This window comes from Bombus vosnesenskii, unplaced genomic scaffold, assembly GCF_011952255.1.
Source record: "Bombus vosnesenskii isolate JDL3184/JDL3185 unplaced genomic scaffold, Bvos_JDL3184-5_v1.1 scf7180000016281, whole genome shotgun sequence".
Classification (NCBI taxonomy): domain Eukaryota; kingdom Metazoa; phylum Arthropoda; class Insecta; order Hymenoptera; family Apidae; genus Bombus; species Bombus vosnesenskii.
In genome coordinates, this window is record NW_022884350.1 from 1,442,930 (window position 1) to 1,467,804 (window position 24,875).

The window sequence follows — 24,875 nt, forward strand, 5'->3', positions numbered from 1 at the left end:
GATATCTCTGTAACTAAAGAAACTGCAGCATTGGAAGCACTGCCAAATGTATGGTAATTCATGGCTTTCGAGGCTCCAATTACGAAGATAATGTGTCCTCCGCAAATACTTTCGAAAGACAGTGGATTTTACTCATCCGTATCATAAATCTACCAGATTATTTTCATGTTCTGTGTATTTTAGTTTGCTCGAATGTCTGAATGCATCGTATAAAAAACTATTCGATTTGTTACTTTCTCTTGAATCTTGTTATTTAAAACGTAGATGTGAATAATATATATATTAATAATATTATAATATTATTGTAATATTTATTATAATATATAATATACATTATAATGTTATATTACAATATTAATATAATAATAATTTATTAATTTTATTATATTAATATAATAATTTAATATAATAATATTATAATATAATATATAACATATATATTAAACATTATAAATATTATCCTTATATATAACATAATATAATTCCTCATATATAAATATAATATAATAAACATTATACTTTTAATGTAACAGGATTAATTGAAGTTTATATAAACGAAACAAGAATTAGATTAAATAGAAAAAACTGGGTTCCTTTTTTCAGTTATTATATATAGAATGTTTTGCAATGGGATATGAAATTGTATTATTATATAGTAATATATTATATATTATATAATAATGAAATTGTTTCAAAACCTGTACCGGTGATTTGTAACTTTATTAATTTTTGAAAATCTGTAATTTAAAACTTAAGAATTTATGGAAATAACGTATCTGTAATTCGTAATTTGTGTTCGTAACAAAACATGCAAATTGTATTGGAAAATAATATTTTCAAAGCTTCAAGTCGAAATGATAAGGAATAATACAAATAAATTCGACGATGAAACAAATGAAGATTATAAAAGAATCGATTTGTTTTCAGACAGACTGAGAAAAATTAATTTCGTAACTTTGTAGATTACAAAATTATTAATAATTTCCTTTGACTTTAAGTCAAGCTGATTAAAATTTTGTCCGAACATTGAAATACTAATCCAAGAATTTCCACAGCTGAGAAACAAATATCTTAAATCCAATGTTTGGGAGAAATTGGCAACAACTTAGAAGTAAAAATCTGTAAATATAGCAAACTGGTAGATGTTATGCACTCGAATCTTCGTACGTATGCTTCCGGCAAATTCAATTTGGAATCGAGTAGCAAGTCAAGAATATACATTACTTGTTTCTCCCTCTCGGTAATTCAAGACGTTTCGTGTATACATGGAATATGTAGAGATGTTTGCTTCTATACACGAAGATGAACGACGGTTACCAGAAAAGTGGGAAATAGGGTGAAATATGTTGACAGCGAGACATTTCATAGGCTGCAAGATTCTCTAAGATATTCGATATCAAATATTGGAAAATCTCTTTAAACCGGCAATGACATTGCATACAATTCAAATTGAATAAAAACATCAGGTAATTTTAGTAGTAAATAAATCATTTTTATCTGATTTAATTTTTCTCTTACTTTTTAAACGAACATACATTTACATACGTCCTTTTTCAAATTGAATAAAAACATCAGGTAATTGTAGTAGTAAATAAATCATTTTTATTTGCTTTTATTTTTTCTCTTACTTTTAGACAGAATATTCTTTCACTGCTTAATTTTTGCAATATTTAATAATTATTATTTTGTCGTTATTTTTTACTCAAGCTATTCGGTATTATTCGATTAGTTGTTCTTTTAATTTCTACATATTGTGTTATACAAGGTGGTTGGTAACTGGTGGTACAAGCGGAAAGGGGGTGATTCTACGCGAAAAAAGAAGTCGAAAATATAGAATAAAAATTTAAAAATTTTTAAATTTAAAAAATTCAAAAGATAACGTCAATCGAGACAATCTTTCAATCGAAAACGCTAAGATCCCTAATTGACGCACCTTGGTATGTAACCAATGAAACAATACACCGCGACCTCAAGATACCCACCGTCAAAGAGGAAATAGCAAAATATAGCAACAGATACAGCAAAAGAATCAACAAACACCGAAACCCCCTAATCACTGGACTACTCGATACGACGGACCAGACTCGCAGGCTGAAGAGGCACTACCCGCTAGACCTAAACGTCAGATTCATTTAATTATCCAAATTAAGCATATGCACTTACTTATAATACTTATAAATTATACCTATCTATAATAAGTATTAACTTATTGTAAATAAACAGCCATGTCACTACGCCACGCCAGAAAAATTACTGAAAATTCTCAACGCGAGAATTGATTGTAATTTCAACAAATAAATAAAAAAAAAAAAAAAATCGAGACAACGATCTACAGTGAGATCCGTTATAACGAGACGTGATAAAGTGGACACGTACCGAGCGAAAATTCAAAGTCGATTTTCTCGATTGTAATTTCAACAAATAAATAAAAAAAAAAAAAAAAAAGATTTTCTCGAAAACAGAGCCTCAAACGAAAAATTTGTATTCTATATTTTCGACTTCTTTTTTCGCGTAGAATCACCCCCTTTTCGCTTGTACCACCAGTTACCAACCACCCTGTATACATAATACATACATATTAATTTTATCGCGTATATGCCTATATGTTGTGTGATATCTATGTAAATAGAAACACCTAAGTATCTTTTATCTTTTATTTATGGTTTTAGGAAAACAGTCAGGACAAAGTTACGCTACTTGAAGGGACTCGTGTAACATTGTTTATACGTGTACAACTATGAGCAATGTTATTTTGTCTTAAAGATCTTTTTCATAAGATTTAGGACAAAATAACATTGCTCACAGTCGTATCTTTTTCATAAGATCATTTAAGTTTTGAATTCCCATCCTACGATATAAAGTTTGCATCATCGATTTGAATTATTTCGTTTCAACATTTTAAATTATTCTGTTATTTTTTATTCAAAAAATTGTCAAGCAACTATATTGCTCTTCCACTCCTTGTCCTTGTATAAATATATGATAAATTAAAGTGAAAAGTTAATTGCTTTCAATTTAAGAATTCTCATCAGCATACGTCACTTTTACAAGTTATCCAAGCTTAAAGTCTAATTTAGATTACAGGCAAGATATTGTCTGAAAGTTTCGTGCGAGTGTTTATAGTTGAGTCAATTAAAGATAATTTCCTGAAACGTCGAGGCGTGGTTTGTAATTATGTCCCGCAGTAAAACATACAGTTTTCAGTTTTCCTTTCGAATGCTCCTTTTCGTTTCGACATTCATTAACGTATTAAAGTATATAGTAGTCTGCTTCTTTATCTTAGTTGCACAGAAACGATTTTGTTCAATGGAAACCATATTACGATTGGCTAAGCTAATACACCTGAAGATGGAAAAATATGTATAGCATAGAAAACAAAACTTTCTGCGATTTATTTATAACATTCTCACTTTATCATATCATTTGCTTGTAAAACAAATACCAAATATTTCAAAGTTAATGGATATTTATTTGTATTCGAGTAATCGTCGATTGGAAAGGATTAAAAAATTCAGAAGTAACATAAATGACACATTAACACTACACCTTGTCTCACTTTAAATAATGTATTTTAAGTGTAGTTTTCAAGTTCATTCAACATTTCTTAGTTTCATATATAATCGATCAAAGCTGAACCATTGGATGCAATAAAAATACAGTACAACGAGGAAACTGTAGAAAGAATTTTAAGAAACCTGTTCTCAAACGATCTTTTTCTTCAACACTCGACAATACAATGAAATTTTGCATAGTGTTGCTCGGTCTCACGGACTGAACACAATATGCCGCCACAGGTATCTGCGAGTCTTCAGGCTGACCAAAATGGATCAAAACCACCCGAGTACCACTAAACACAAGAAGATCAAGTATATCGCATCTTAGGTAAGTTGAAGTGTTCTCAAGTGTCTTAGGAAAATCACAGTAATTGTAATCGCACTAATTTCCCTGTTCCAGGTGCGTTTCGCTTTCAAAATCCGCTCTCGATTCTACGGAAAAATCTGCTAATAGAACTTCAGATCCATCGATAACGACAAATCGTACGATACAAGAATAGAGGCAGAGCATGTGAAACAATATCTTGGACAACGCAATTCAAATTCAGAAGTCAGAGGTTTCATCAATGAGCGTTTAACACTAAAACTACCACACCAGTCAAATTGACTGGTTTTACAATTTTATTTTAAAATTCCTACTTTATGTTATATTTTTTTCAGATGTAATGACCTTCGCAACGATAACTAAAAGAATAATATAATGAATTTTATTTTGTTTCTTATGTATTCAAACTGAAAATAATTTTGTATCAAGGCTAATGATACCAATTGTTACGCCGGGCGACCCTCTGCCTGGCCCAGGTCACACACCGCGGGCCAGACGGACACCAGATGTCCGCTCTTCCGTACGGCGTACCCTCAATAGCCTTAAGTATCTTCCATAAATCTCAGGAATTTCCTAGTAGAGGTCCTTCAAACCAAGCAAACGTCTGTTTCCAAAGAATTTCTAAAGATTCTTGTCCACCACGGCGTGACAAGGGAAAGTTAGTTTTTCTCACGTATGCTGCAACTTTCCTCCCACCAACCACTTTCTCTCGAGGGCGGTTAAGACCCTTCGTTTAACCAATTAACAACGAAGCCAATTCCCTCACTCTCCTAACTAAAATCGTCACCAACAAATCCGATGGTCCCGTGCGCTAGACACACCCATCCTTAGCTTTCCTCCGACACAGCATCGTCATTCGACTTCACTTCTTCTACATCGTTGGAAAAGTCAACTACTAAGTATACCGCTAATGCCAATCGGGGCAGTTTAAGCATAACGCGAAAGTCGGTCTCGGTATTGTCGAGCCTACATTTCCTCTCCTAAATATCTTATAGTGCTACATCCACTAATACACTAAATCTAATTATAAGAGCCCTGCTCTAACGTACCTATATATATCTTATCTTCGTGCGATAAGTGATTATCTATCTATCTATGCTCATCAGTGTAATCTAAGTGTTGGAAATATATAATTTATAATTCTGTGAATCACAGTGTTATACAAACTCAATCACCCCTATTATCTCACCGGAAATCAGGGGATCGATCAAGTCGTGGTGTCGATTGTTATAATCGTAACGGGAATTTACGACTCCCGTTGACGTCTCTCCTAGCGACAACGTCTCCCCGCGATTGGTCGAATAAACACCAATACCAGTCAAAATGACTGGTACTTGTCAAAGTGTAAAAGGATGCTGCAATTAGTTCATCGAACCCCAATTAACCAGTTTCCTCGTTTTGTACAACTTGCCACACGTTTTGAAAATTTTTACTGCGTATCATTCCATATGATGATATCAGTTATCAGGAAAATTCTAGATGCTAACACTAGAAATACCACAGCAGTCAAAACGACTGGTTCTACAATTTTATAAATGTGTCAACGCTCGTTTAGGAATCCCAGATTGATTAATAACACCAAAAATCTATTACATAACGTGGAATTTCTTCTGTGAGAAAGTAATAAATTAATAAATATAAAAATATTCTATTATTACGTATTTTTTAAAGACCAGTCATTTTCACTGGCTTTCGTAGAAATAGCTTCGCGTTAACTATCGGTAGTTCTAGTGTTAATATTCAGACAGGTACGCGTATAATTGGGCTATAGGCCGTTAACAAATGAAACGAAATTACGTTATGTCTGTCAGCCGCAACCTAACTTTCGCGAATAATATGAGAAAAGGTAAAGCGAAACGCGGCGATCGAACGCAGCGAGATTTACGCGTGCGTGAAATTCAATTGGAAAAATTGAATCGCTACAATAAACTAGATTTGATTTACAGGTTCGCGGAAGCGAGAAAAACTTCGATTCCCAGCGTATTTATCTCTGGGAACGAATAAATATTTTTTGTACGAAGGTAAAGTTTGCAGCTTGTCTGCAAACCACTTGACGTTTCTGCTTGGATGCAACCGCAAATACGCGGCGAACTCGGTGAACGTGTTTCCGGGCAAATGCGAAACTTGCGCCGCTCGAAGATCATATTGGAACCTTTGTACAGTGCGATATACCGGAGAAGTCTGTGCTAACAGACGACTATTTGAATTATTCGGAATATGTTTCGAGCACTTACCTTATCGAGACGAGTATCATGGCGAATATCAGGTACTTTCCAAGCAGCGGCACGACCAGCGACGTAGGTGGAATGATCTCGACTACCAGCAGGAAAAACACGTGAAGGCTGATGAGAATGGAAATGGAGAGCGTGACCTGTAATGATAATTTATTCCCTTAAAACTGAATTTTGCCATCGATGAAATATCAAAGGCCACGTGTTTAAGTAAGACTTTTTTTTTATTTATTTATTTGAATTTTACAATTTGTCCAGTAGGACATTTGGTAAAATATTATAGCTTAGTGATATAGTATTATAACATGTGGATGGCTACCCCCAGTGGGATACCATCTTCGAATTTGATTGATTTATTTCTTTAATTATCTCAGATAATACGTGTTTGTTAGGTTATGTCTGTGGCGGATCGGTATCAACAGGACGCCGACAGGTCGAGGCATCAACGCGGCGCAACACCTCCCGGGCGATCCGCGGGTACCAACCGCCAACACTAGAGGGCTACGACGACAACGAGTCTGTCTGTCTAACTCGCTAGCGGTCGAATATACCGAGCGATTGATATAAATACCGCACCTAACGAGACTCCCTCTACGTCTAAGGCAGGGACTACCGGGCATAGCCTTACTGACGAGTCCACCGGTAGTCCCGGGACGAAACGCACTCTTCTCTCTCTCTTTTCATCCGTCACATGTCTTTTGTGAGATCTGTTGGGTATTTCCTTTTTAATCTTCTTTTTATGCTTGATGTGTCGACCGTTTCCGCTGCCAGTCGGTTTGGGTGCGTTGCTATTCTTGACTTTTGTAATGGCAGAAAATGTAGTTCATTATAGAGCGTTCGGTCGAGTTCTGTCTAAATCTGCCCCGGACACTCTTTGGTCGTACATTACGTTTTAAAGGAAGCTCTAAAAGGAAGATCATGTTCGCGTGTGCTCCTGAAAATACTTCAGGGTTCTTTGATTGATCCATTGATTTTACTGTTGAAAGTTTACTGTTACTCGATGATTTTATACAGATACGAAAAATTTCTCAAAAATTCATATTATCCGTGGACTGCAACTAATACATTGGTATACGAGATAGTTCGCAATATCAATTTGCATATATCTATAAATGTTAAGGGAGTATTCCTGAATTGGAATGTTCTAAAACAGCGTTTTTTGGTGATTTTTTTTAGAAGGGGAAGAAAGAAATGAAGTTATTGAATTTTGAGGTATGGTTATGTAGAGGATGAGTCGAGTCCGTGATGATTGTGGTTGGTGTCTGTAGATGTCGCTCTCTGCTGGGGGTACTGCTATATTTTCTTCCTATTTAGAATCGTGGAATAAAAATCGGACTTCGGTCGCCGGGATTCGAGCTAACCACTGCGCTACCGTCGTTAGTTGTTTATGTCGAGTAGCGGTATTTGTGCTGTCGAGTGCCGCTACAGTTATATATATATTTAACGAATACAAAAAGATTTTTTTTAAAGTAAAAAAAAAAATTATAACAGATTTCTAAGCCAATTTCATGGGCGTCTGGTCGCTGTTGTCTTCAATCGGCGGGAAAGATCCACCTCGTAATTCTTCGCGGAAACGAAAAACCAAAAAAGGATTAAATTATTATATATTTTTCTTCTGGGTGAACTAAACAACGGCAGAGAGAAATGTGAAATTAAAAAATTTGGCGGGTTTAAAAAAAGGTGTTCTTTAAAAAAAAAAAATAAACTCTAAGATACTATAACAATTATGTAAATAAACTTTTTTTCTGCCGTTTTTCTAACTGTTTTTTCTAACTTATTATATAGGACAGAAATCCTAATTTTTAATATTTCTGAATAAATAAATTCTATAAATATGTTATCAAAATATATAGAATACAATAAGAAAGCAATAAGTATAAGATAAGCTCTACATTTCAAACTGAATGATATTCAAAATAATTAATAAATGTATAATAATTCATGTAATTCGAAGCTCTCAAAATGTACCGCCGCCAATTTACAAAATTTCTACAAAAAATTACAAACTGTTCGTTCCAACCAGCCTAGTGATTACAGTATTAATTAAATATTAGGAAAATAATAACAATACAAATTCAATTTTAGACTGGCAATTCGAGAAAGTTGATCTTTGGCAAAATGTTTCCGAATCTTCGATCCAGATCACTACTAGGAAAGTAGAATGTCTTAGATAGTTATCTCGCTGCGACACGTTCCGCCGTTATTAATCCCGAGTTTCCGAGTTACGTTTCCGGCCACGAACAACAGGATCTATCGGGTTTATAGTACGTTAGCACACAGACTGCCTTCCACGGTACAATTGGGTCAATATTGTTCTATATTGATAGTTGACACACCTTCCGAACTCACGGTAAATTGGATCTTGTCTAATATCGAGAATAAAGAGAACACTATCACCACGACCATGTTCAACTTCGAACGTATGACGCATTCGTGAAACGATCTTGTAATTTGATTTTCCAGCAAGCTACGCTCCTTATTTGACGTCGCGAAATAATTGAAGCATTCAGCAGGAAACGGATAAACCGAGACGCTGGATTTCTTCTCCTTCCCTAATACGTTTCCCTACGACTTCTAATTTAAGCACATCCTTCTGTGAAAGTGTAAATTATGTGGATAATCAAGCAGGATTAGATAAATTTGATAGTTATAATTTCCTTAGGAAGAATATTTTATTTTTCTTGTAGAGCAATATTTTATTCGTACATAAATTATGTACATAATAAAGCAGGGTTAGATAAATTTCATAGTTATAATTTCCTTAGAAAGAATATTTTATTTTTCTTATAAAGCAATATTTTATTCGTACATAAATTATGTACATAATAAAGTAGGGTTAGATAAATTTCATAGTTATAATTTCCTTAGAAACAATATATTATTTTTCTTGTAAACGAATTTTTATTCGTATATAAATTGTGTACATAATAAAGCAGGGTTAGATAAATTTCATAGTTATAATTTCCTTAGAAAGAATATTTTATTTTTCTTATAAAGCAATATTTTATTCGTACATAAATTATGTACATAATAAAGTAGGGTTAGATAAATTTCATAGTTATAATTTCCTTAGAAACAATATATTATTTTTCTTGTAAACGAATTTTTATTCGTATATAAATTGTGTACATAATAAAGCAGGGTTAGATAAATTTCATAGTTATAATTTCCTTAGAAAGAATATTTTATTTTTCTTGTAAAGCAATATTTTACTTGTATATAAATTATGTACATAACAAAGGCGGGTTAGATAAATTTGATAGTTATAATTTCCTTAGAAAGAATATTTTATTTTTCTTATAAAGCAATATTTTATTCGTACATAAATTATGTACATAATAAAGCAGGGTTAGATAAATTTCATAGTTATAATTTCCTTAGAAAGAATATTTTATTTTTCTTATAAAGCAATATTTTATTCGTACATAAATTATGTACATAATAAAGTAGGGTTAGATAAATTTCATAGTTATAATTTCCTTAGAAACAATATATTATTTTTCTTGTAAACGAATTTTTATTCGTATATAAATTGTGTACATAATAAAGCAGGGTTAGATAAATTTCATAGTTATAATTTCCTTAGAAAGAATATTTTATTTTTCTTTTAAAGCAATATTTTATTCGTATATAAATTATGTACATAATAAAGCGGGTTAGATAAATTTCATAGTTATAATTTCCTTAGAAAGAATATTTTATTTTTCTTTTAAAGCAATATTTTATTCGTATATAAATTATGTACACAATAAAGCAGGGTTAGATAAATTTCATAGTTATAATTTCCTTAGAAAGAATATTTTATTTTTCTTTTAAAGCAATATTTTATTCGTATATAAATTATGTACACAATAAAGCAGGGTTAGATAAATTTCATAGTTATAATTTCCTTAGAAAGAATATTTTATTTTTCTTTTAAAGCAATATTTTATTCGTATATAAATTATGTACACAATAAAGCAGGGTTAGATAAATTTCATAGTTATAATTTCCTTAGAAAGAATATTTTATTTTTCTTTTAAAGCAATATTTTATTCGTATATAAATTATGTACACAATAAAGCAGGGTTAGATAAATTTCATAGTTATAATTTCCTTAGAAAGAATATTTTATTTTTCTTTTAAAGCAATATTTTATTCGTATATAAATTATGTACACAATAAAGCAGGGTTAGATATATTTGATAGTTATAATTTCCTTAGAAAGAATATTTTATTTTTCTTGTAAAGCAATATTTTACTTGTATATAAATTATGTACACAATAAAGCAGGGTTAGATAAATTTGATAATTATAATTTCCTTAGAATGCATATATTATTTTTCTTCTTGCAAAGCAATAATTTATTTGCATATAAATTACGTATTTAATAAAGCAGAGTTAGATAAACTTGATAGTTAGAAGTTTGTTATGATGAATACTTTATTTTAAATTATATAAAGGAATATCTTATTTGTATATAAATTGCGTAGATAATAAATTAATAGGAACAAACGAATTTGATTGTTACAATTTTGTCATGATGAATATCTTATTTTAAATTATATAAAGGAATATCTTACTTGTACATAAATTACGTAGATATTAAATTAATAGGAACAGACAAGTTTGTCAGTTACAATTTTGCCATGATGAATTTCTTATTTTAAATTACATAGACAATAAATTAATAGGAACAAACAAGTTTATTAGTTACAATTTCATATTTACAACGAATATTCTACGTTGTAACATACAAGAACATCCCCATTTCTATTTCCAGTTGTTAATTAAAGAATCTTGAATTGTCATATTATATGTTTTAAGTAAAAAAATATAATCACACGAAAGTTAGTAAGTAATATTAGTAAGAAAAATTTCTCCAACTTAATTATGTGCATGCTACAGATTGTAAATGCGAGAATAACAGCAATAGGATAAAAATGCTCTTTCTAAGAATTGTAATATCGTCGTTAGTACGTTCTCTTCCACAGAATCATCCTTCGCTATGGTATTGTCGATTTGAGGTGGTGCAGGTAACGTGCTGGAGGACACAGTATTGAACATCGACATATTTTGATGGAAATTCATCTTGGAAATGTTGGATATGTCGACCATCATCGATTGCAAACTCTTTGTCCTGGTTTCCGACTCGAAGTTTTCTTCGGTGTTCTGGTCAGCACTCAGCACGCTTCTCTTCACGTTGTGAATAATTGGTGAACAGCAACGAACGCTCTCCACCATATCAGGGAAGATCGATTGCTGATGCAGTATCTCTTCTGCTGAGATTTCCTCTTTCTTCGAGCACAGAGACTCGCTTGTTCGTATTTTTGTCTTTTCTATTATATCTTGAGCACGTCCTTTACATATATTAAATGCATTTTTTAGATCAATGCGTTCCTGCATTATCTGACCATCGTCCATATCGTCCAATTTGCTTTGGGTTTTAAATGCGATATATTCTTCTTCTAGGTCGCATAAAAGATTTTGAATGGCGTTTATGGAGACTTTTTCATCATTGATATCAAGTATCGCTTGAAACGATTCTAACTGTTTCTTGAACGCTTCTCGTTTCAGTTTTAAATCTTTAATGAGCTTTTTTCGTTTGAGGGTCTTGAAGAGCTTCATTGTGAGATCACTTGCGATGCACAGTTGCTATTTATTGTGACGGGAATTAGGCCTCGCGATGCAATTAACGAGCTTACACAGTCGCTGCGAGATTCAAGTTATTGGGACTTGCTGCGCTGATGATTATGATGGAGTCACGTGGCACTATGTGGTTGTCACTGTCATTGGTATACACACTTGTCTTGAAGGTTTAGTGCACGTGTATCCGGCTCGAAGGATCACGATGTTCGATCGTTTCGCGAAGAGACGCGTATCTTCTCGTTTCGATACGATAACCGACACCAAGAATCAGCCGATCCTCTATTTCCAAGCGAAGATTTCTTAACAAATCAAGGTCTTCTACTCGAAGACTTAGTAGCAAGTGACATGTGTTCAGATCTAAAAGTTAACAGCAAATGAAGTATCTTCTGTGACGGTGAGATTTATAAGGAACTAGCGATGGGTGCTGGCCGGGCCGTGCCCCACCAGTGACCCCTAGGACACTCGTAGGTGGAAATGGCCCTCGAACATTGTACATGGGAAATGTAAATGTGTATTGTATATGTTTCGCCGGAATGAGGTATAATCCTAAGGTACGTCTTGAACTAAAATATATTGTTTGTAGTAATTAAGGGCCTCGACCGTAAGGAATGCTAAATTTCACAATGTTTCCTTAGGTTTATTACGGGCCCGAGTAAATAATTTCATAGAATAGAAGAAAATGTTACCTATGAAAAGGATAAAGATAATAAAGATTTATTGTGTCATTGTTAAATTTTGTTTTTCGAAATGCAATGTTTCTGTATGATATAATTTTATCAGTGCAAATATTGCTTTAGTGCTTTCGTGAAATACGATGCTATAAGGAAGGGACGCATTAAAGCGAGGAATCATTGTAATTAAATTGACGTCGAAATTACCAATATTCTCATATCCAAAGATTATAGTGTCGCTGCGTGCAATCGCTATTAAATGCTACGTGATTATCAGGAGTAACGGCCGTTAACTAACGGTGCATTTTGCTCATGGGTGTGGCACGATATTGCTACACGACTGATGGGCCCTGTCGCGATAACGGCGTTGTCTGTTTCGCGTTATCGCCAACTAATCAGAGCTTATGACGACCGACAACATCGTTCTCAGATAGACATTTCATAAAATCTATTTTATATTAATCCGATTATTGGATTTTAATATGTCCACTTCGGAGTATAGAAATATAAATAAACGCAAGTTCACGTAAACCTAAAATACATTTCGACAGCCAAATAATTTTTAGATGACTAAAATATATCATGACTTATCGATATTGTATTCTTGACGAATATCGTTGCTTTTCGTACATATTTTTCTGTGCAAATGTTTTGGAAAAAAGAAAAATGATGTGCGTACCAAGCTAGCTAGAATCTTCCAATCGTTCATCGGTCGATTTTCTTTTACGAAACTATATGGAAGAAAAACTAATATTTTAGAAAACCAGCCGTGAAGGATGGCGTGGAATGAAGAATAGGAGGCGTGACGTTTATAGAAATATATTGTCTCGCGTTAGAAATAATATCGCTCGTATAATAAATCTCGTTATTTGTACTTTTACGTCATATCCATTTTTCAGCTAAACTCGATTCGACCAACTCGATTAGTTTCCTAAACACTAAACTTTCCAAGAAACAGACTCTAATTTTATTCCTAAACAGAACGTTACTTTTCAAGAACGAAGTGAGAAAGATTTATCTTGTCTCGGTTTCTATTCGAAATTCTTATTTAATTTGCGATTTATTTACAGTTATAAATCAACGTTAACAGAGATTTGAAAACGTACACATCGAGAGTAGAGTAGAATAAAAATATAATTTCTCAAATATTCAGCTATTTCCAGATATGCGATTAGTGTGTGTAAATAATTAACGAAACAATATATTGCCAAAGACAATGACAGAGTTACGGTTTATAAGTACCATTGTTTGAGATTTGGAGTGACCGCCTGGTAATTACCGGGACGATTTAAATGCGACCCTCGGGCAGGTCGACCGCCAAGGGTCTACGCTATCTGAGTGCTGATCTATCATAAACAGTGGGCCTATTGTACAGTTAAGGGTATTTTAGAACCCCACGGAGAAAACTCATAAGGCACGAAACTTCTTTATTTTATGCTATATCTCAGGAAAAGAAAATAAATTAAATATATACAAAATGATCGAAAAACCGATCTGGACGTACGGAATACCATTATGGGGAACAGCAGCAATGAGCCATATAAGCAAAATAGAGAACTAAGACTAATACTAATACGAATTACTTAGAACAATAAACGCCCCATGGCACGTTAGAGATGTGCAAGAAGGTTTTTTTTTTTTAATATTTATTAAAATTTACGATCAATTCTCGCATTGAGAATTTTCAGTAATTTTTCTATAACAGTAACATGGCTAATTATTTATAATAAATTAATACTTATTATAGATAAGTATAATTTATAAGTAAGTATTATAAATAAGTGAATATTACTTAAGGGGGGGAGGGGTAAGGTTTTAAGATTTTTTTGCATTTTTTTTTTATTTTTTTAATTGAATGCATAACATCTTAAGAATATTGTGTCAAAATTTCAACTCGATTGGAGCAAAATTGACGAAGTTACGAGTATTTTTATACACGTCGGATGATATTACCTACTCGACCCGAGCGTGCTATTGTTACTTCGCAGACATTTTTTTCTCTATATAATAATTTCTATTTAATATTTTTTCTCTATATAATCTTACCCCCAGATCTATTTATAGTACTTAACGACTTAAGTACAAACCTCCTTATACCTGTACTGTATATTTTGTCAGTGTAGAGTAAAAAATTTAGCGTAGGAGTAAATATTTCATTTTCATTAAGTTTTGTGTTAAATTATTACTAAAATGCCTAAAAAAGTTATTAGATCTGATAGACAATCAACTGGTTCGAGATTATATCGACTTAGAAAAATTGTACCTCCGCATAAACGTAAATACGAAGGCACTTCAACAAATAGCTAAAAAAATAAAAGTGATTGTTGAAGATCAAATTACGAAGGATCGTGAAAAATATTATAGGATAATTCATGTTTTATTAGTCTTTTCAACAATTGCTACGCTAGTGAAGAGGTAAACCGATAAAATTCGCTTATGAACGTTTTATACCAGATTTTTTAGTGTTCAGAACTTTAAAACGTTTTCCCCACAACTCACGTTTTCGAAGTCGGTGCCCCCAATTACTTCAAAACTACTGCACCGATCCTTTTGAAATTTTGAAAACTACTTCGGTATATAATTTGCGAGGTAACGCTGTAGAGTTTTTTCAAATTTGGTAATTATTTTTATGTTAAAATAACAAATTAGCCGAGAATTTTCGCACAAAATCGCGTTTTTCCCTTCAAAGTATTCCAAAAAAGTGAAAAATTGAAATTTCGAAAAAATCTTCGCAGCGTTACCTGGGGAAAACTGTTACCTAACGAATGAACTTTAACTTTTTGATTTTTGATGATCCAGCACCAAGTTCTGAGGGGCGCCGCAATTATACTTTTTTCCGAGACACGTCCGAATAAATTGCTGCCATTGCCGTATTTTTTAATATTTCTCCGTGAAAATTTTATACAATATTCTTCGAATGTCATACTTTAACGTACTATTGGTTTTAAAAAAGAAATTTCAACTGTATCGTCAGAAAAAATTCACAAAAACATGCCTTTTTTTGTACGAATTAACCTTACCCCCCCCAATTCCGCCCTTAAATCCGTCGCATCAAGTAGTCCAGTGATTAGAGGGTTTCGGTGTTTGTTGACTCTTTTGCTATATCTGTCGCTATATTTTGCTATTTCCTCTTTGACTGTGGGTATCTTGAGGTCGCGATGTATTGTTTCGTTGGTAACATACCAAGGTGCATCTATTAAGGATCTTAGCGTTTTCGATTGGAAGCGTTGAAGTATTTCAATGTTGGAGTTACTTGCTGTTCCCCATAGTTGGATTCCGTAGGTTCAGACAGGTTTTATTACGGTCTTGCAGAGGGTAATTTTATTCTGTATGTTTAGTTTGGAGCGTCGACCCGTCAGCCAATAGAATTTTTTTAGTTTGTCCTTTAGTTGCTTCGTATTATCTGAGATGTGTTTTTTCCATGTTAGTCTCTTGTCCAGGATCATGCCCAGGTATCTGACTGAGTCCTGATTGAGTAGGAATTGTCGTGTTGTTGATGGTGACCTGGGAGCAGATTTGTTTTCGGAGCGTGACGTGCTTTTATAAAACTGTTCGTAATGTAGTTTCTGAAGTTTCTAACAACGACCGGAGTAAGATACTGTTGCTGGTAATTAGATATTCGGAAATATTCTTAGAAGTTCGAAATGGATGGTTGTATAGTTTATATGAGACATTCCATGCTACGTGAGTTTCAAGTTGATCACAGTGCAACAGATGTAGCAATGTACGTTCGTTCTGCATTTGGCGGACTGTGTTCTACTCGTCGTACTCGCCGCAATGATTTGCGCAGCTTCGTGCTGAGAATTTTAGTCTGAAGAGGAACGTTTAACGAAAGTTTCTAGCGCAGACCGAATTCGTCGAAGAAAATTCAGAATCACCTATCCGGAACATTGCGTCTAAACTTTGAATCTGCGGCTCGAATGTTGGAGGTAAGATATGCATTTCCGTGAAAACAGATTAAGTTCGAGGCGCAACCCGTGAATTATTAAGTGCGAGATGTAACCGAATAAGTCGCTGAAGCACATCTCTGTCTGTATTTTACGTTACATACAAATTCGACACTTTTTGTCCAATTTATTCCTATGGTCTAACGTTGAAGTTTAACTATCGCGAATTACGAGCGCAATGAAGATTTTAGTACGTAATAAAGAGGAAACATTTCGATTTATTTAATTTCTTATTAAAATCACCAAGAACAGATTTTCTCTTATTTCTTTGATTCGACAATTAAATTTGACAACTGAAAATTGACAACTAAACTACAGACATTTTTGCAACTTTATACATTTACGAAGATAATCAAAGAAATGGAATCTGAGTAGAAATTTCTTCCGTCCACTAAATATCATACTGAGTACTCTACTTCAAACACTGTTAAAAATACGTTGTTTCGACCGTTCGCGGAGAGACGCGATCGCGAGATAGCACGTCAACGAGAGTTGTAAGTTCCCGTTACGATTAAATAATCGACGCCACGAACTGATCGATCCCCTTATTTCGATTATGATAATAAGGGTAGTTCAATGAAATTCCACAGAATTAATACAAATAAATTAACGTTTATTTCAACAACTTATTAACTAGAAAGATATAAATGGAACAAAAAAGATGTAACTGCGTTTTGGTTGATAAGTAATGCGCGATATATGAGATGTGTTGACGGTTCGACTTCTCGAAAAGTTCTTCACGCCTTTCGATTTTTTTCGTTTTTTCTGGAAGGCGACCTCCACTACGTTCGGATCACGCCACATTCTTTTACGCGAGGCAAAATAACGGCCACGAGTCGACGTTTCTGGAAGTCGCCCTGCTTAATGAATCATGCGCTTGCCACTACAATGTTTGTTTGCCGAGCAGACGCGACGATCCGTCCGCGACATTATAATGCCGCGATCGACAGTTAAGAATATGACCTATGGTAAGCCGCATGGCGTAACATACGTATTTTTGCACGTCATATGCGGTTTGTAGATTTTTGGAATCTTAAATTTCCTAAAAATGCATAAACATCTGCAGTCTGGTGGTAATTAAATAACGCATCTGACGAAAGCCATTCCAAACCATCAGACAATAACAATGAGCTTTTTAAAGAGCGTTAAAAAATGATTTTTTGTGTTACTTAGATAGCAGGATAAAATTATAAAATGAAACGAAGAAAAGTTGGCCGAGAGGCGGACGATGCTTTTGAAGCATTAAACTAATTAAACGATAAAAGATAATGTTCTGTGCATCGAGCATACGTGGAACAATTTATTATAAATTATTCGGTAGAAATAATGTTGGAATACAACGATATTAATCGCATACAGATGAGGTGATTGATCGAACGAATTCTTCCCTTCGTTGCCCAGCGCTATCCCCACGTAAAATAACAAAATAAAAAAGGAATTTGAGGTGAAAAATAAAAAAATAAAAAAAAGTTAATCTTGGAATTAGGATTAGTAATCTGTGGAAGACACAATGTTTGTGTTGAAATAATACAATGTGATATTTATTAAACAATTATTTCAAGAGTTATAAATGTGCGTTCTGGAATGTAGACAGTTGGCTAGTTATTCACAGACTAACTGGCTTAGTGACCCATTTTTTTTTTATTTATTTGTTGAAATTACAATCAATTCTCGCGTTGAGAATTTTCAGTAATTTTTCTGGCGTGGCGCAGTGACATGGCTGTTTATTTACAATAAGTTAATACTATTATAGATAGGTATAGTGACCCATGGCCCTTAAAAGGTTTAGAGCCCCACTCTCTACGCAGTAATGAGTGTGACCTGTGTGGGTGTCTGTGTGGCGTCACATGTGGCACAGAACCTTCTAGTAGCTTCTCGACGTGCCCATCTAGAATGTTCCATCCATATCCTCACGTTTCTTCCGGCGTTTTTTGAAAAAGCATGCACGTGCTAACTGCCGTGGTGCATCTCACGAACGCACGCTAGTGGGGATGGCGCTGGGCAACGAACGGAAGAATCCGTACGATCAAACACCTTATCTGCATGCGATTGATATCGTTATATTCCAACAAAAAGAAAACTTTATTTTTTTTCTAACATCAATACACTTTACAATCTACTTCCGAACTCTAGGCGTGACATTCTAAGACTGACTCTTATGATTTTACTTTCGATCGGATCCGATTACTTTCTTTTGCCATCCCTCAACATTCACACCGTCCATGCATTTGCTAGGCGTCCGCGATCGTTGCCACGTGCTCTTTCTTCTAGAACCTTCGGTGGAAGGACCGTTGGGATGTTGATGGTTCATTAGGCACTTCAGCGATATACATTGTCGCCGAGTGCCGCCACATCTTTGTCTCTATCGTCAGTCCGTCGGATTTGAAGTATGCCGGTCGTGACACGTGCATGGTCTTCCAAGAATTCTTTTTTTTTTCTTTTTTATTTATTTGTTGAAATTACAATCAATTCTCGCGTTGAGAATTTTCAGTAATTTTTCTGGCGTGGCGCAGTGACATGGCTGTTTATTTATAATAAGTTGATACTTATTATAGATAAGTATAATTTATAAGTATTAGAAGTAAGTGAATATGCTTAATTTGAATAACTAAATGAATCTAGCGTTTAGGTCTAGCGGGTAGTGCCTCTTCAGCCTGCGAATCTGGTTCGTCGTATCAAGTAGCCCAGTGATTAGGGGGTTTCGGTGTTTGTTGACTCTTCTGCTATATCTGTCGCTATATTTCCGAGAATTCGGCGGAAGAAACATAAGGATACGGATGGAACATTCGGCACGTTGGTGTCCCGCTTTGAAGGCATAACGCTTTGTATCGCGAAGCTACTGGAAGGTTCCGTGGCACGTGCCGCCATAAAGTCATCTACACAGGTCACAGTCATTACTGCATAGAGAGTGGGGGTTCAAAATCTTTTCAAGGGTCATGAGTCACTAAGTCAGTCAGTCTGAGAATAATTAGCCAACTGTCAATATTCACAACGTTTACCTATATTTACTGTACTTATTGTTACCTATTGTTTAATAAATATCACATAGTATTGTTTCAACACAAACATTGTGTCTTGCACAGTTTATTAATCTTAATTCCGAGATTAAATTTCTAACAAATAAAGCTATCGATAAGGACTTGCAGGACCAAAAATATGAAATACAACGTAGCAGGGATTGCAAATTAAAAGATTATTCTCTCGTATTGAAAAAATCTTTTGTATCTTTGCGACAATGCAGAATCGGATGTAACAACAGGAATGCAAAAAAGAAAGAGAAAATAGAGCTGGGATATTGAAACGGAAATTGAAATTTATTTCCCATTCACTACACTCGTCAGATCTGACACAAACAAATTTTTATATTTCCAATCTTTAAAAAAAGTTTTAGATAGAAAAAGCTTCGATAACTTGGAAGCTGTAAAAAAAAAAAAAAAATGTAACAAATATTACTCTCGATGATGAATGATTTTTGCAAAATTATAACAAAATTAACGAAGGATATCTAGCTCGAGGCAAGTATTATGTTGTCCGAAAAATTTCTTTCGTCTTATTATTAAGGAAATCATAGACGCACAACGTTTTCTGTTTTATATTATTTTATCGAATTACGTACGATCGATTTTGTCCTGTTGAAATAAACACCGCGACATTTCACACACTTGGTTTCACGTTCGTACGAAGGTGCACTGTTGTAAAAAAAACACGTTTGCGAAAGAAAGACACTTTTCGGACAACCTAATATAAGCTACTTTTATTAAATTTCTAGAATTTTGTAGAAGACTCGTTCTCAGAGACAAAATTTTCAGCATCGTAACTGACATAGTCAATCCAGTATTGGTATACAAAATCGCATATTCAACCGAGTAAAATACTTCCTTAAAATTTATTAACTGACGACGCGAACTACCCATGCATCGAGCTTGCGAATTGCATCGAGGGGTGTTTATTGAACCATAACTCCGACCAATTGATAAATACACACGCGTGCATTAACGCGATCGCATGCAAGTCATTAAACTTATCAGTTGGTCGTTCGAATGGTCGCTGTTAACTGATTAATCAACGTAACGGCGCGCCTATCAGGCGCAATGAACGAAGTCAATTATTCACCGAGAGCATTTCTATTCGTCGGTCAGAATGACGTGAACTCGAATCGTTGCGTGAATGCAGAATTAAACCAAATGCTAACCGCAGCCACGACGTTATCGCCGATATAATGGCCACGTAGTGTCGTAGTAACGAAACGCAATCGGGCCGCTTCGGATTCGCATCGTAACGTTAATGGGATGGAATGGCTGTCGCTCCTACCGCAACGCCACGATAGAATCCGGACGACTTGAGCTTTCGTAAACCGAGTGTTTATCGAGGCCAACTATGGACTAGACACTCAGCTTCCGCTTTCCGTGTCGCATTTCTTGGCGAATATGGTGATTAGTCGAAGCGATCACCGATCGAACAGTAATTAGCGAATGGTAACGCTGTCGAACATACGGCTCGAGCCTCTTCACAGGCATTGTGAAATGTCAGGACATTTAACTCGCCGGTTCGGAAATGTCAAACGATTCGATGCTTGACTGCGCCCTGAAACTTCCTGCACCCTGGGCGCGGCCATCGATCGCGATCCGTTTCACGGAAAAATTTATGTAACCGGAACACCGATTGCCCAGGATTTAAAACCTGCTTCATTCCGCGAATAAGTTAGGTATACAGCCTAACTTGGGACATTTACAGTGGCTCCTGAAAGTATTCAAACGCTTCTAGAAACTTTCTACGTGTGTGAGAGTGTACTTTTTATGTACGAGAGTCAGTCAAACGCAAACCGAACTTTGCACATTTATATCTCGGTATAATGTTTCGAGAAGAACAATCGGCTTATTTTTCTATGTTCTTCCGCTTTTGCCGCTGGATTGCCAACTTTTTCATTCCAGTTTCGTAGAAAATGCAGGCTTGGGTGAGAAGCCAATCGCGCGCGAATTACTCTACGTCTTCGTTGTTGTTGAAACCTTCTGCTCCTAACGCTTTCTTCGGTGGCCATGATTTTGCTGAACTTTAACTCCTTCCGAATAATGGAAACCATTCTCCTACGACTAATATTAACTTTCCAGCGAATTTCATCATTCGTTATGCGACCGTGTTCGATCGCTTTTGAACTGCTTCGATGCTTGCTGGCGTTACACTTGTCTCGAGTCATCGCCGATAAAATGTCTTTTGACGTTTCTTGCTAATGTTTCATCCCCAACTGTAGTCACGATCTATGCAAAAGTCCAGTGGGTTTTGTGCCTTCAAATAAAGTAAACCTAGTAATCAGGCGTTGTGCAACCAAAGACATACTGTTCCCTCGCTCATTGCGTTATTTACCGAAGGAACGATAAATAGAGCAGCACGAGGAGTTTTTAAATGTCATTAAAACATTTGGCTAAACTGTTTGAACTCCCATGCAGTTCCATGTGGATTAGTGACGTTGCGAAGGTGTGCCACACACGAACCGGCTAATATTTGACCCTCGTATTATACAGAAAACATTTAGGAATTCCACTAATACCAAATTTGAAACGGATCTGAAAATGTATGTACGAGTTGGTAGATATTGAATTGGACAACAAGTTCATTCCTTTTTTCGTAGTTAGATGGATCCGAGTCTAAAAAATCGTATCGTTGATTAGTTAACAAACAGTTGCAGAGTATAAAGCAAACATTTTTCGAGATACTTGTTTTTCGTTGGCCTGGCGCAAGTTGAAACGTAGTTTATTAAGACAACGCAAGACCACATGTGTCAATCGTCACATGACAAAAATTGGCGTGGCTTGTGTGAGATATTCCACACCATCTGTGGCATTCTCCCCATCTTGCACGCTCATTTATTTCCTTCGTTAGAAAACTACTTGGACAATAAGAACTTGCCTTCTTTGGAAGACTGCAAAAGCAACTTGGAGCGTTTCTTTCTCTCAGAAGGTTCTCTCAGAAGGTTCTCTCAGAAGGTTCTCTCAGAAGGTTCTCTCAGAAGGTTCTCTCAGAAGGTTCTCTCAGAAGGTTCTCTAAGAAGGTTCTCTCAGAAGGTTCTCTAAGAAGGTTCTCTAAGAAGGTTCTCTAAGAAGGTTCTCTAAGAAGGTTCTCTCAGAAGGTTCTCTCAGAAGGTTCTCTCAGAAGGTTCTCTCAGAAGGTTCTCTCAGAAAGTTCTCTCAGAAGGTTCTCTCAGAAGGTTCTCTCAGAAGGTTCTCTCAGAAGAAGAAACAGTTTTACAGCGATGGAATAATAACGTGGAAAATCATCGAAAGGAATGAAGCATACATTGATTGAAAATAATATACCTAAAGGAGAAAACATATGCTCAAGTTTGGCAGTAAAAGCGGAACTTCCCGTCCCACTCAACGTTTACTGCAAGCGTACACTTCGCGAATATCGTCAAAGTATTTGAATAGCCAATTATTCGCTACATAAGTCATAATACGTAGTGAGAGTACGTTTAACAGTAACACGTTTTGGTCGTTTACGACCATCATTCATGGCATATACCCGTTTTTCATTAGGTGCATGTTTGCAATAATTGTGTTGCAACTTTCATGTACAGATACACTTTCAAAATGGTTTCAAATTTTACCAATTTAACCTAAACTCGTCCTGACCTATTTCAGTAGTAGTAAAATTTCCAAAAATTTATTACAATTAAACTGCAGATTTTTATGCATAGGAAATTGAAAAATGGAAAAATGTATAGAATGAGTACAGCATTAAAAAGTCTCCCATCTATCACCACATTTAATAAACAAGACAAATTTCTGCCCAGATTCTATTTCTTTATTTGTCTTGATAAAAATATGAATTTGCATAAATGCCCAATTACAATACACACAATACGAGCACACCTATTTTCCATAGTTAATTAAAGTAATTAATTAAGTAATCTACATATTTAACATTTTGTTCCTATCAACAATAATATTGATTAAACTACTCAATTCCATGGCACTTCCTTTCGACTTATATCCTACCTTTAACGCACTAAAAAATTAAACTGAATGTTTCAGTCACAATTTGAAGTCAAAAGTAAATGATCTTCTCAAGAAATTAATTCTTCGAAAATGAATAATCTTCTCACATTGCCGTGAAAAAGTTTGAAAATATTTTACACATACAACACGAATATCAAAGTTCTCAATGGCATTCAGATATTTTTGCGAGCAGGTGTACCCGTACGAATACCATTTCCTATCTACGATCAGCCAATTTTGGACGTCTGAGTCACGGGATGAATTACGAGTAGACAGGGAGAGTCAGCGGTTATTAACAATGGTCAGTATACCGGCCATGATACCGTACGCTTCTTTGCACTAGTCGTGCCATAAAAACGCTGGTAAGTACAGCGCATGCAATTTCGACGACCGCGGTGGCTATGGGTCAATCACCGGACCGCGATATTGCTTATCGATTCTCTCGAATTGATTGACATGCCTGGAAGGGCCAAATAGCTACGCGTTCGGTCCTCCATCTTTTCCGGAAAAAGTCCAACAGTTTTGCCAATTTCTTTCTCAATTTTCTTCCATCTTATTTCCACCGGAATCCTACTTTATTTATTTCATTACGTCTATTTTTATAATTTTATCGTAAATTTATGCTACTCTACACGAGTTTGATTTATTTCGTCGTAACATCTCGAAGGATTCGTTATAATTCGTATTCGTTAGGAATTAGACAAATTATACTTTAATAACGCTATAACAAATTGTCATGTGAGTAACATCTTGCTAGAAACGATCGCGGCACGAAATTTATTTTCTTTATACGACGTGATTTAAATTATAGAAAAAGTAATTAGAAACGAAAGATAAATAAAAGTGGTTTATAGAAAAAGTGTTATATAAATGAAGTAAAAGCTTTCGCATGAAATCTCTCTTAGAGGAAAGTTGCTAAACGAGACACGACGAAAAGAGAAAAAGGAATGAATGATATTCATTCCTTTCCCTTTGACGCGATTTCAGATGCCCATGATATTTGAGAGATGTTATATCATCCTTTTGTATCAATCATCTCTACTGAAAGTGAACATAATTTCTTTGATAGTTTAGGAAAAGCGCAAATAACGAATATTAAAAAATTTATCTAAAATATTTCTACAGACATTTCGTTTTACAATGTTCCTACGTACGTATTTAAAAAATGTAACGAAACTTTTATGTCAATTATTGTATCCAAATTCCTTTGTACAACGTTACAATTCCCCTCTCCAATTTTAATTCCCCTCTTTTAATTAATTTTTATCTACAAAATTAAACACAATTCTACGTATATTCGCTATGAACAAATTGCATTTATTACAGTAACAATTTCCTTCTACAGAAATGTTTAATCGTGTTTATTCTGTTTCTTGGATGGGTAAGCTTAATTTCTTTACTTATTCAGACAACGTGGCAAGTTTCTAAGATAATTCTGAGCAAGTAGAAAATGGATAAGCACATTGATCGTTGGATTGTTACAGAAAATCGATATATACTTTGACCTTTATTAATCTTTTTAGTTCG

General features: G+C 34.7%; 1 protein-coding gene across 11 annotated transcripts in view; it reads right to left on the bottom strand.

The window, feature by feature from the left end:
- LOC117242913 (acetylcholine receptor subunit alpha-like) overlaps positions 1–24,875 on the bottom strand; it is a 380,997-nt gene that overhangs the window by 74,291 nt on the left and 281,831 nt on the right. For all 11 annotated transcript variants that reach the window (XM_033509966.1, XM_033509964.1, XM_033509965.1 and 8 more), the window contains one exon: positions 6,114–6,250. In XM_033509966.1, coding sequence (XP_033365857.1) covers positions 6,114–6,250 — 137 coding nt within the window. The remainder of the gene's footprint in view (positions 1–6,113; positions 6,251–24,875) is intronic.